This window comes from Phaenicophaeus curvirostris, chromosome 6, assembly GCF_032191515.1.
Source record: "Phaenicophaeus curvirostris isolate KB17595 chromosome 6, BPBGC_Pcur_1.0, whole genome shotgun sequence".
In the NCBI taxonomy this organism is placed as follows: Eukaryota; Metazoa; Chordata; class Aves; order Cuculiformes; family Cuculidae; genus Phaenicophaeus; species Phaenicophaeus curvirostris.
In genome coordinates this window covers 47773807-47786829 of record NC_091397.1, presented here as the reverse complement: position 1 = coordinate 47786829, position 13023 = coordinate 47773807, and the positions used below count along the sequence as shown (strand labels likewise).

Sequence of the window (13023 nt, the reverse complement as noted above, 5' to 3'; positions counted from 1 at the left end):
GATAGGCATTTTCAAGAGTCTGGGCTAGTGATGCCAAAATGAAACCAGGAACCTCAGGCAAGGCTTCCTGGACTAAGCAATGTGTTTGAGTGTTCAACCCTTAGGAAGGGGCTGGTTTTAGACATTCAAACTGAGACAGAAAAGGCAAAGGTTTATTCAACAGAAGGTGGTGCAAGGTGAGAGATCTAAGCTAGTGAGCGTAGCGCTGACAGTGTTATTTCGCAGTGTTAAATCTGTGGAAGAATTAGTCACATTTCCATAGTTAAAACTAAGCAGGACATCAACATCTTTATTAGCTATGCATTGTCCCCACATTAACAGCAAAAAACAGCTGAAAAACTTTGGCAAGTTCTTTTTCCTTTCACAAATATTTTGCTGCTCAGAAAAACATCCATTGAAGAAGCTTGAACATTTGATGGAAAATGGAAAACTTGCACCCTAAAAGGGTACTCCAAGACACCCCTAGCAGGGCTGGTTAGGGATTTGGTCAACGCGCGGAGACAATAATACTGCTGCTGCTGAAGCAAATACCTCAATTTGTCCTTCCTGAAGGATCTCCTCGCCCCATCCTGTTCTGCAGCAAAGGCAGGGCCAGGAAGAAATTACTGAAATATAGTCAAACTTTTTGCTCGCAGAAGGAAATACTCTAATCAGTGACACTTCGGAGGGTTCTGCAGTTTCGGGGTGGGTCATTTTTGGCAAAACCTTAATTCTTGGATCCCCTTTAGAAGCAAAAGAAAACCACCAAGAGCTAAGGATCCCTTAGTATGATGTAAGTGAGAGTGAGTTGAACTAAATTATATTACCTTAAGATATAAACTTCATATTGAATAAAAGATATAGAAAAGACACATGGGAATCCCTGGCAGATTTGTAGGCTTTATTTGGTATCAGCCAACCAGTTGTGCATGTCATAAAGTGGTTCAAGATGATAAAATGTATCAGAGATTTAGAGACCAGATACACTTAGGAGAGCCAATTCATCTAGTTAGTTACAGAAACTTTCTTCACTCTTATTGGTAATCCCAGTGGACTGAGTTAGCACAGGCAAATCTGCTTGCACATTCAGAATTTCCGTAAGAACTAACTTTCTCTTCACTGAGAGTATCATCATAGATTAACAATCAAGAAAGGGAAGTCCATTATGTTTTTCAAATAAATGCTTCCTGTTTACAGTTATTAACTTATCAAAATATTACTAGGTTTTCATCACTACTTGTCTAAGCTACACAAATTCACTATGCTGCTGTGCCATTTGTCTCATGAGGGTATTAGCAAGAAGAGCAGCCATTTACTACTGAAAAAGCCAATCTACTAGTCACAATCTATATTTCTCCTGAAACATTTTATGATCCTGGAAAACAATAACTATCGTGAGAATTTCATAAAATAGCAGGGAAAATTTGGCATATAAATCTGTATAAATATCTAACTACGACAACCTTTGGCACTTGAATTCAACACAGTTTAATTTCCTCCTCATAAAAATAATTTCACATCACAAAAGGTATATTTTAACATAAGGATTACTATAATTTGAATAATCTGAATGACATTCCTGATTAATTCTTTTTTCCAACTACTTTTGGTAACAAAAAATGAACAGGAGGGAAGGGCGCTGTGACCAACAGCATTCTCCGAATCCAGCTGGAGACTGCTAGCAGTAGCTATTTACAGTTTTAGTAGACAAATCCATAAGCCCCAAATATTTTTCAAGTGCTAAATCAATTAGTCAATATTTACAGGCCATATATGATAAATTTTTTTGTTCTTTTGCTCCTGCAAACGTTATCTCACGTGCACAGAGCATAGCTGCAACTTGCAGGCTCCACCATCTGGTGATTCACTCTGTAAGTCAAAGACACCCAGAATAATTGTCCATGACCAAAAAGCCTCCAGTTTAAATGGCAAGTCTCCTCAAAAGATGACAGAAATGAGGGGTTATATGAGAGGGGATAATAAAAATGTATAGGTTGTGCATTTTAGTGAGCACTACTGCAATGCACATCATTCCTTTTCAGAACGGTATCTCTGAATCTCGACCCAACTAATAAAGCACGCTATTATAGTTAGCTTTTATTTCACACAGGCTATGTACTAATTCATACTATGTAGCTTGAAGTCTTTATGCACGGTGGAACAGCAAGCAGAGGAGGGAAAAGAAATGGCAGTCTCCTCACAGAGCATGCCAATATTTCTCTCTCCAAAGCCTCCTGCTTCTTTCTTCTTCTCCCAAAACAGGAGAAGTGGATTAATACCACTTTGCAGCTACGAGCCCGTGTGCCCCTACTTCACGAAACCCTCAAGAACAGCATTTAGGGTCTTCTGGTCATAAAACACTGCTCGAAAGAGTAATTCCCATGGAAGCTCTCTTCCCTCCAGCAAGTCTCATAAGCAAGATGCCCCCTGATAGCAAGTCCTGCCTGAAACCCTGTTCAAGAGCTCATAACCAGTAGCACTGTAGGGAGCGGGACAAGAAGACCTGGTATCTGACGTCTCTTTTCTCTGTGGATTCTCTGATACTTAATAAAGGGTGAACCTTTTTTCCACGGATGATTTTTCATCTACATGGATGTCGATCTTTATGAAATACGCAGGAGCTTAATAACTCTGTGGTCTTTATCCTATCCCAGTCAAATTCAGATGCAACTGCCCAATATTTGATACTTACTTAGAGGTCAGGAAGGAGTGACTGATGTAAGTAGGTACACAAACAGTAAGGGCAACACCATCATTGCAGCCAAGAAAGAGACTGCCTTGCTGCTCTGACTTGTCTGTTGAATGGTGACAATGACATTGCTATTAATTGAGTATTATCACTTATTGCCAGCCTTATTACAGGCGAGTAAGCTTTTGAAAGAGAGGCCCCTGACGTGCAAGGAGGGCACTTCCGCATAGATACAGAAATATCAGATGAGTTCTACTCTTCTTGACCTCTGTAGCCTATGTTGTGTGAATGTGTAAACTCACTTCTCACCCCATCATCACAAACGAATGATTAATGCAAAGTCCTCCAATTGTCAAGTTTAGCAACATGCCACATAAGCAGTGAAATGAGTTACAATTATCATCATGAATAAAAGTCTCTAAAGCATCCATGCACAGTCTCTGCGCAGAAAGTCTTCATGAAACTAGCACTTGAGATGGCTCTTTCAACCATCCTCAGCTGACTGAACCTGGGCACCAGGAATATAATTACTCACTTCAGGATTCTACCAATGTAATATAATAGTAATAGTAATAGTAATAGTAATAGTAATAGTAATAGTAATAGTAATAGTAATAGTAATAGTAATAGTAATAGTATGCAGAATGGCTACAGTACAGTCATGATTCATAATTGGATTTCAGAGCTGTTGTGAGCATGAAATCATTAAGGGCGTTTTTCTTTATTTATAGTCAAAGGAATTGCTCTAGAAAGTGGTGAGGCTGAAGGGCTGTCCAGCAAATAATTCCTCCTTTAACAATGAAACATCCAGTTTCTTCACTAACCACATATTCCTCTACACCTGACAGGTATAGAGGCAATCTGATCAGCTCTCTGAGTTGCTGTTTGTGGGATATTGACTCTAGAAACAACATTTGACTCTAGAAATAATACTTTCCATAATTACTTGCATGCTCAATCTGACCCACTGTATGACACCTAAGCAGAACAGTGGACACACTTGCATTTGACACAGTGTGAAACCTGGGCCATCACAAATACATCAACAATCCATTAACCGATTAGGAAAATATTTATCTTGGTGAAGAGATGAAAAGGAAATTATCCATCCCCAAGTGCTGGTTAAGCAGCAGAGCATACAGGCAAGGAGTATTCAGATTTCAAATGAATCTATCTTCTCATCTGCAGAATACAAATAGCTAAGGTTCCACTTAGAGGTTATGACCCAGCCACTCAACTCATCAAAGTATGAAGACATGCAAGTGATGCCAATATTAACTGAAGATTTTATGCTGGAAGCAACTCCCTGCTGAATAGGTGCCTTGCTTTAACTTAGCATGAATGAATTTTTCCTCAAACCCTCACTACGGCACCTGATATGTGCCCAGTTTATCTGAAGATCATTTTCTATTGTTTTCAAATAGCATAATTAATTACATATGAGGAAGTTAAGCAGAAGTATGAATGCAAAAGCAGAGAAATCTCTAGTGTGCTCTCCCCCTTCCTACCCAGTAATTTGTTGTGTGCATGAAGCAAAAATATCAACTTCCATGCAACTCTTCCCATAGATTACCTGGGATGTGCCAGTGGGAAAATGTTCAGTGGTAAAGTCAGAATCTGTTTTTTAAATGGCTGTGTGCTGGTTCAGTTATGGCAAGCTTTACAATCAGTCCTTTGCTCAATACAGCTAGCATGGCTGAAATTATGTTTCATCAACTGTAAAAGGTACTTGTATTGCTAGAAAGTAATGCTGTCACGAAGGAAAAAAGAGGTAAGGGGCAACCATCTCCTAGATTTGCAGCTCTACAAAACTTATATTTAAGTTGTGAAAACATACGTTAACTGCAAATACACTCCTCAGGTTCAAAACTACACACACAAACTGTATATACAAACTATATAATGTATTGGGGGGATGTAGAGAGATCTGTTGCTTATGGATGAATCACCCAAGGAAGAAAAGACACCGTGAGTTATTCTCAGGCTCCACACTTTGTGTGTCAGCCACTTTGACACTATAAAGCTGACAGAGATGTAAGACCTTAATGGGTGACCATAGTACAAGAAATTGAACCTAGGAGCCAGTCACTGCTCAATGTCCAACAGCAAGATTAATTAGGTTTCAGATTTGGGTTCTAGTTTCTGATTGATCATTGTCAACACTCGAAGTTCAAGGCTCTCTTTACTCTTCCCTGGAGCACCACTGAAGATCCTCCATGGTATCTTCAGTCAGCCTGAACCACAGAGATGTTCCCCATTACTGTGTTTTGTCTGTATCTCTGCTTTCTTTTTTTAAGGGTGATTTTCTGAAGCAATATGCCTTTGGGTTTTTTGTCTGATTTATGTCTAGCACTGTTCTCCCGGTTTATCTACCAGTTTATTACATTCTCTCTATACCTCATCCCATCCCTACCATTTCTAATTCTATGCCTTTTCTAGCTTTGATTTACTGAACTTCCACTTCCTGTTTTCCCTTCTTTTTTTATTTTCTCATTTCGAAATCACATTTCATAATCGTCTTTGGCAGGGAGATGGAGGTGTCACATACTTGCTGGTGTGCAGATCCTTTCCTCCCAAGTCCAGCATCTTTTTCATTCAGCCACTAAAAGAAGCTGACTCTAAAGACAGATTTAGTGGTAGATACATGGTTGCTTAACACCCAGTTAAAGCAAAGATAGACTTTATTTAGAGAATTTCAAAATCAATAAAGACTGAATGTGTAGTCTCCTGTTTCACTCATTGATTCCTCTACGGCATCTGTATTTTTTGAACCTCAAATTTCCTCTAGCTGGTTAGTTTATTTCTTAAACGCCTAGCAGTGGAAGTTTTTAAAAGAGCCATAAATGAAAGGGAATAAAAATACAAGCCTAACACAGGAGTTCCATCATGGAACCTTAAAACCGATTACTGTCATTTTGTGTAAGGTTCAGATCAGATGTGATCATCTGGAAAGCTGGTCTTCTGGAATAAATGTCAAACAGCATGATTACCAAAAAATGGCAAATGGTGTAGATTCCTTTCAAGCTGTGCAACGCTCAGTGTGAGAGGTCCTCATCCCTCCTCTGACTATTCTTTGACAGAAACTGAAGGAGCACAAAATGTGCCAGAGGGAAACACTGATTCCACACAATAAATAATTTTGATTTTCATGCTGTCACAATTCAGTAATAAATTAGGAATCAGAGGATCTACCAAAAAATGCCAGATGGTTCATTATGAAATACACCAGCTGTCCTTTTTCCTCTAACGTCTCATTTTAAACTGGTGGAAAACAAAGTTACTTTAATCTACCCTGTACAGCTCTATAATAAAAACAGACACCAAAATAAAGGTTGGAATATTCAGCTACTCACTCGATTCACCTGGTCTACCATCATGATGTCATGGAGTGTAATCACTCAGCTACTTCACAAAACAGATTACTGAGGTACCTCTGCTCTCAACACCGTATGGACATGAATTAATAGCTGTTGTTTTGCTATTATATTTATTTCTAATAATGCCAGCAGCAACCTTTTCGGTTTCCAAGCATGTCTGTTAGTTTCTAAGCATGTCCTCTGCCTAACAGAGCCCATAGTGTCAGGGTAGATAAGCAGACAAACAGCTGTTAGTATAAACTGGACCAACATCTGTACAGTGGAGCTACCAAGAACATCAGTCCAAGGGCACTTGTTAGGTGGTTCCTGCATTAATGGGTTGGGAATGGAAAGGAAAGGCAGTTTTAGAGGGATATACATGAATAACTTGAGACAAAACTCAGAAGATTAGCAATACATCTATTTTGAAACCACCCATGTGTTTGAATGGAAGGCAGGGGGTAAACATGCTACTTAAAAATCTTATCTATGTTTACTATCTTTGAATGCTACCTTTGCAAAACCAATAGGTCAGAAATGCTAACAAATAAATCCTTGGGGTTATAAAAGGATACTTTCTTAGCCATAATGGACTCTTGCCTATTCCATTTTAGTTGTAAGACTTAATGGATTCATTTGGCAAGTCTTAAGAATTTAACAGACCATGCATATTCTTCAGAGCTCAGTCTCAGTTATTACAGCACAGCCAAACTCTTTCTACTAAGGTTTGCTAGAGATAACAAATCTATCCCTCAGCCAAGCATGAAGATGTAAGCAGTGCAAAAAGAAGTGGCCCAGGGGGACATTTTTCACATTGCCTCACAAAAAAACCAATTAATTTTCAAGTTAATTCTTCTCAGCTCCCTAGCTAAAAAAAGACGACTTAATTCCTGATGATAGGAGAGCGTATCACAAAGTCTAAAATACAGCCTAGTTAAAAAATGCATGTGATTTGCTCACCTATGTAGCTGGTTTATGTGTTTATAAATTTCAATCCTTTAAAACCTTTTGGAAGCTTACTCAAATGTATCATTGTTAGATTTGCAGCCACAATTTCTCCACACTTGTAATGTAAACTACATTAGTTGGAGGGTTAAGTGCATACACTTACTCCTCTGAGAGAAGAAATAAATAATAATTTCATGGACTTCACATAAATGTAGTCACAAAAGTTCCTTTTTCCCTCTTGGAAATTTCCAGATGTCTCTGAGCATACTAGCTATTCTGGAAAAAAAATGGGTTTAGGCACCAGGATTCCCCTTTTGCTTTCAGAGACTTGGTACCTCATCTTTCTATTACTGTGTTTAAGTGTCTAGGATGAATAAGAAACCAGTGAAACAAAGCAACAGGCCAGCAAAAATCATATTGCTGCTAAAATTCATGTATGGCATTGAGATAAAGGGCTTACGAAACTTAACAGAAACAAGACAGAATTTTAAAACAAAGTTTAAACACTTCCTTCTATTATTACTAAATCAAATGCTGTTGGAATGTGAAAATAACTAATTTTTCCCCTTAAGCTGTTGATATGATTTTTTAAAGTTATTTCCACCACAATAAGATACAGTTTTAATAAACACTTGACATAGAATTTCTTTAGATAATATGTCTATGTATTAAAATTCTGTCTTCCTTCAAGTATTTTTAATAGATGGTTAAATTGATCCACTTTGCAAGACAATGTTTATACTACCTCTTTTTTAGCAGTATTGTAAACTGAAAGCAATCTGTTTTTTAACATAATTCACAGCTGCTTCTAAATGTCCTTTCTGAGGCTCTAGCCCTTTTTTCAAAGGACTCTTATGAAGAATGTCTTTAATTAGTATTCATTTCAAGAACATTTTTTTATTCATTTCATAAAAATCTGGTCTGAGTAGAGTTCTTATCGTTGTGAATAACTGACTAAACACTCAAACCTTAAAAATTACACTGGAGAGCAGTAAGAAAATTCACACATCATTCTTTTACCACTTACTACTGCTTTTCAGCACATCTTTTTCTTTCTTGTCTTCCTATCAAACTTAAAAGACTATGTAGCACACTGGAGAAGGTTATGTTTGAACTGGAGAAGGTGAAATTTTGCCAGAGCTGAATGTTTTATGTAATACTAGCCTTGCAGAACACTGACAATGATAAATGCCGTGCAGTTAACTCCCATTTACTAGGTCTTTTCTGTCCCAAGGACCTGAAGCACAATACTGAGCCAGCAGAGAAACTGCCTAAGATATCTGTATTTTCTGCTTTGATTAGCTTTACTTAGTTACTCGATGACTTTTTGTAGCATTTAAGCACGTATATGAAACCTAAGATGATAAGCCAAAGAAAGTTAGATTCCTAGCCTGCCTGTTCTTTCCTCATGTATGGAGAATTTTTGCTAAAAATCCAGTCTTCGCTGTCTTTCTTTCACAGTGATGTATTATCTCCACCTATAGATGGAGAAACAGAGATAAAGTGAGCAACATAAGCTGAAGTCATACAGTGAGCCAGCATCAGCTGGTAAAATATGCCTGTACTCTGCAATTACTCTTCCACATCTGCAGCACTGCATTTCTAGAAAGTAGTGACACAAGAAGCTTTACTTCTCTGCACAGGTCTGAAACACAGATGCATGAAACGTGAACACTGCCAAGCACCAAGTCAGGGTGAAATGAATACAGCACTTCACCCTTCCAATACCACCTGCAAACCGAAAGGGACCGCTTGTAGAATACAGTAATTTTATCAAACACATGCAATTTGTTGATTGCATTCTTGACATTAGAGTATAGCCTTATTAAGTTTAATCATTTATGACTTTCATAGCAGTCTCCATTTAGATTCAATCTTTGTACAATATTGGTTTTTTAAGCTAACTTCTATCTGTTCACATTAACATGCAGTGAATGGGCCTGTCCTGGTTTTGGCTGGGATAGAATTAATTTTCTCCTGAGTAGCTGGTATAGCGCTATGTTTTGGATTTAATACGAGAATAACGTGAATAACAGACTGATGTTTTCTGTTGTTGCTGAGCAGTGTTTATACTAAGCCAAGGACTTTTCAGCTTCCCATGCTCAGCCATCAGGGAGGCACACAAGAAGCTGGGAGGGAGCATAGCAAGGACAGCTGACCTGAACTGGCCAAAGGGATATTCCATAGCATATAACATCATGCTCAGTATATAAACTGAGGTGGGGAGTTGGCCAGAGGCAGGATTGTTGCTTGGCGACAGGATGGGCATCAGCCACTGAGTGATGAGCAATTACCTTGTTTGGTATATTCTTTTATTATTGTTCTCTTCCTTTGCTGCCCTATTATACTGTCCTTATCTCAACCCATGAGTTTTACCTTTTTTTCTCTATTCTCCTCCCCATCCCACCAAGTGGGAAGTAGTGAGCAAGCAGATACGTGGTCTTCAATTACCAGCTGGGATTAAACCACAGCAAGTCCTGAGGCTTTAGTGTCCTCCATTTGAGTTGAAACCATCACCATATCTGAGGGCCAAACACCAACTTTGGCTGATGTCTGACTATACAGCCTAGCTATTAGAGCTGTTTTCTATTTAACTCCTGTCCTGAGAAACTGTGTTATTTGAAATATTGGGTTTATGTGAGCTGTGGTTACAGAACAAGCATATTGCCTCTCAGTTTTGGAGAGCTCTGAAGTGTTGTGGACAAAGGAGGCAACACTGCTTCACGGAGGTGGATGAAGTATGTGAGGAAACTGGTGAGCTGGGCAAGCTGGGGTTGGCGGGGCTCTACCCACCCCTCAGTTCTGGGCAAGTTGAACCTTTTGCTGACATTTGGTGCTTCCCTTGCAGGTCTTGGCTGTGCCGCACCGTTGACTTGACAAAAGGACAAGTGCAGCACGGGAGTCCAGGGAGGCAATTCTCTGCTCCGCTCTCCTGAGACCCCACCTGGAGCACTGCGTCCATTCTGGAATCCACAACATAAGAAGGATATGGAACTGTTGGAATGGGGCCAGAGAAGGGCCACAAAGATGATCCAAGGGCTGGAGCACCTCTACTGTGAGGACAGGCTGAGAGTTGGGGTTGTTCAGCCTGGAGAAGAGAAGGCTCCAGGGAGACCTTATAGCAACCTTCCAGCACCTGAAGGAGCTAGAGGAAAACTGGGGAGGGACTTTTTACAAGGGCATGGAGTGATAGGATGAGGGGGAATGGCTTTAAATCACAAGGGGGAAGATACATATTAGACATAGGAAGAAATTCTTCACCATGAGGGTGGTGAGGCTCTGGCACAGGTTGCCCAGGGAAGCTGTGGCTGCCCCATCCCTGGGGGTGTTCAAGGCCAGGCTGGATGGGGCCTTGGGCAGCCTGGTCTGGTGGGAGGTGTCCCTGCTTATGGCAGGGGGGTTGGAACCGGATGGGCTTTAAGGTACCCTCCAACCCAAACTGTTCTATGACTCCATAATTCCATGATTCCTTTCTCCTTCCCTTCCCAGCAAATCAAATAGGTAAGATCATTCTTTGCCTGAAATGCCAGGCGCGAGGTCAGCTTTGCAAACCACTTTCCAGGCTGCTTATCACAAACGTCAGAAGCGGGAACATGTTTTTATTCCGTTTCCCTCCACCCCTGCTCGCAGGCACTAACGCGGCCAGGAGCCAGGCCAGGGCTGGCTCCTGGCTGAGCTTTACGCTCCCTTCCACCTTTAGGCCGCGATCCTACGAGCTTTGACCCCCCGACCCCACCCCGCGCCCTTCTTCCCCTTCGAGGCCTCGTCGGGCGCTTCCTCTTCCTGCGCCTCCTCCCGCCGCCACGTGGCTGCGGCCGCGCGCCGGGCCCCTTCCCGCCCTCCCCATCTCCCCAGGTCTGCCCGCGGCGCGCGCCAGCGGGACCACGCGACGCCTGGACGGGCCGGAGCGGTGAGCGGGGGGAGAGGGGGGGAAGGGAGCGGGGGAGAGAGGAGCGGGGGCGCCGTTGAGGCGGGGAGGGCGCGCGGCGCCTTCGGCCTCCTCCCCGCCTCCCAGGTGAGGGGCTGCTCCCTGCCGGCCGGGGTTCCGCAGGCGGCCTGGGCTGCCCCCTGGCTTCCTAGGCGCTCCACGGGCCACCTGGGCTTTCCACAGGTAACCTGGGCTTTCCACAGGTAACCTAGGCTTTCCACTTGGGCTTGCCGCGGGCCACCTGGGCTGTCCACAGGCATCCTGGGCTTTCTGCTGGCATTCTAGGCTGTCCATCTAGGCTTTCCGCTGGCATCCTAGGCTGTCCATCTAGGCTTTCCACTGGCATCCTAGGCTGTCCACCTGGGCTTTCTGCAGGCAGTCTAGTCTTTCCACAGACGTCCTGGGCTGTCCACAGGCAACCTAGGCACTCCACTGGCATCCTAGGCTATCCGTCCAGGCTTTCCGCTGGCATCCTAGGCTGTCCATCTAGGCTTTCTGCTGGCATCCTGGCCTTTCCACTGGCATCCTAGGCTGTCCATCTAGGCTTTCCGCTGGCATCCTAGGCTTTCCGCTGGCATCCTAGGCTATCCATCTAGGCTTTCCGCTGGCATCCTAGGCTGTCCATCTAGGCTTTCCGCTGGCATCCTAGGCTTTCCGCTGGCATCCTAGGCTGTCCATCTAGGCTTTCTGCTGGCATCCTAGGTTTTCCACTGGCATCCTAGGCTGTCCACCTGGGCTTTCTGCAGGCAATCTAGTCTTTCCGCTGTCCACAGGCAACCTAGGCGCTCCACTGGCATCCTAGGCTATCCATCTAGGCTTTCCACTGGCATCCTAGGCTGTCCATCTAGGCTTTCCACTGGCATCCTAGGCTTTCCACTGGCAATCTAGGCTTTCCACAGGCATCCTGGGCTCTCCATAGGCAACCTAGGCTGTCCATCTAGGCTTTCCACAGGCAACTTGGCCTTTCTGTCAGGCTGGGCTCCCCCAAGGTGACCCCCGAGGAAGTAGAGTGAGGGAGGTTGTGCTCCCGTCCTGATCGGGTCTGTGCCCACCTTGGTGCCAGGCTAGCTGGGATGCTGTTAAACATACACCGCTGAGTGGATTTTGTGGATTTTCCTTTTCTCTCCAGGTTTCCATGATGCCGCAGTTAAGGTCAAGGAACGTGGTAACTGGCGGCGAGGTGGAGTCAGCTAGCAGGATGGTCACTAGTCCAAGTTCTCCAGGTGCAGGGGTAGGACACAAGCCAGGGAAGAAGGTGAGAGGCAAGCGGAGTCCTCACCTGGCACAGAAGAGAAAGCCTGAGCAGCCTTTATCTTTCTGCCTGCAACATGCCACGCTCACCAGTGTTTCCTGTGAGCAATTTGCTCCTCCCATGCCCCTGCAGCAGGAACAAGGTGAGAGTAGCCAGAGATGCCCAGGTAAAAAAAAGGAAGGGGATACAGTGTAGGAGGGCTGCCAGAAGTAAGAAGGGTGTAGTTCTGCCAATTTGAGACACTGCTGTATGTCAAGATTGAGAGGGAGCAACCATGGCTGCAGCAGCGCACTGGGAAGAGACTGTAAGGAATGGGACAGGACAAGACTGTCAGCTGTTAGGAACTACTTAGCAAAATAAATTCTCAGCAGGGATTGAAAGGAACGAGCATAGTTTGGAAGGACTCTCAGGTTTCCAGGAGAGTTCAGGGAGCTCAGGAAAAAAAAGGCAGACATTCCTTTATGGAAATGAAATTCCAAATCTCGTCCTCAGAGGAGGAAATCGAGAGCGTGGAGAGACATGACATTTCCTGTTTGCCAGACAGAGGTGCTGCAGCCCACAAAGGGTGCATGTAGTACAGAAATGAAAAGCACTGTCTCCATAATGGTACTGAAGATGCAAATCCTATATTGTAAGAAGAATTTGGGGGCTCAGGAATCCTTTTCTGAACTAAAACCTCAGGAAGAGGTTGATAAAATAGAGAAGCTGGATGTGGGTATTCTTTAATTGAAGCAAGAAACCCAGGGGCACAGGAGGAAGGAAAGTGGTACTTGAGCAAGAAAGGTGGAGTATCTTTTATGAAAAAAAGAATCAAAGGTCCCAGAGAAATGGGTAGCTATTTTATTTTATTTTATTTTATTTTATTTTATTT

General features: G+C 42.8%; 1 protein-coding gene across 1 annotated transcript in view; it reads left to right on the top strand.

Moving 5' to 3' along the window:
• The first annotated feature begins 12038 nt into the window (after positions 1–12038).
• Positions 12039–13023, top strand: part of TOPAZ1 (testis and ovary specific TOPAZ 1) — a 43357-nt gene continuing 42372 nt past the window's right edge. The window contains 5 exon segments of the mRNA XM_069860100.1: positions 12039–12320; positions 12322–12591; positions 12593–12699; positions 12701–12863; positions 12866–13004. Of these exon segments, the coding sequence (XP_069716201.1) occupies positions 12039–12320; positions 12322–12591; positions 12593–12699; positions 12701–12863; positions 12866–13004 (961 nt within the window).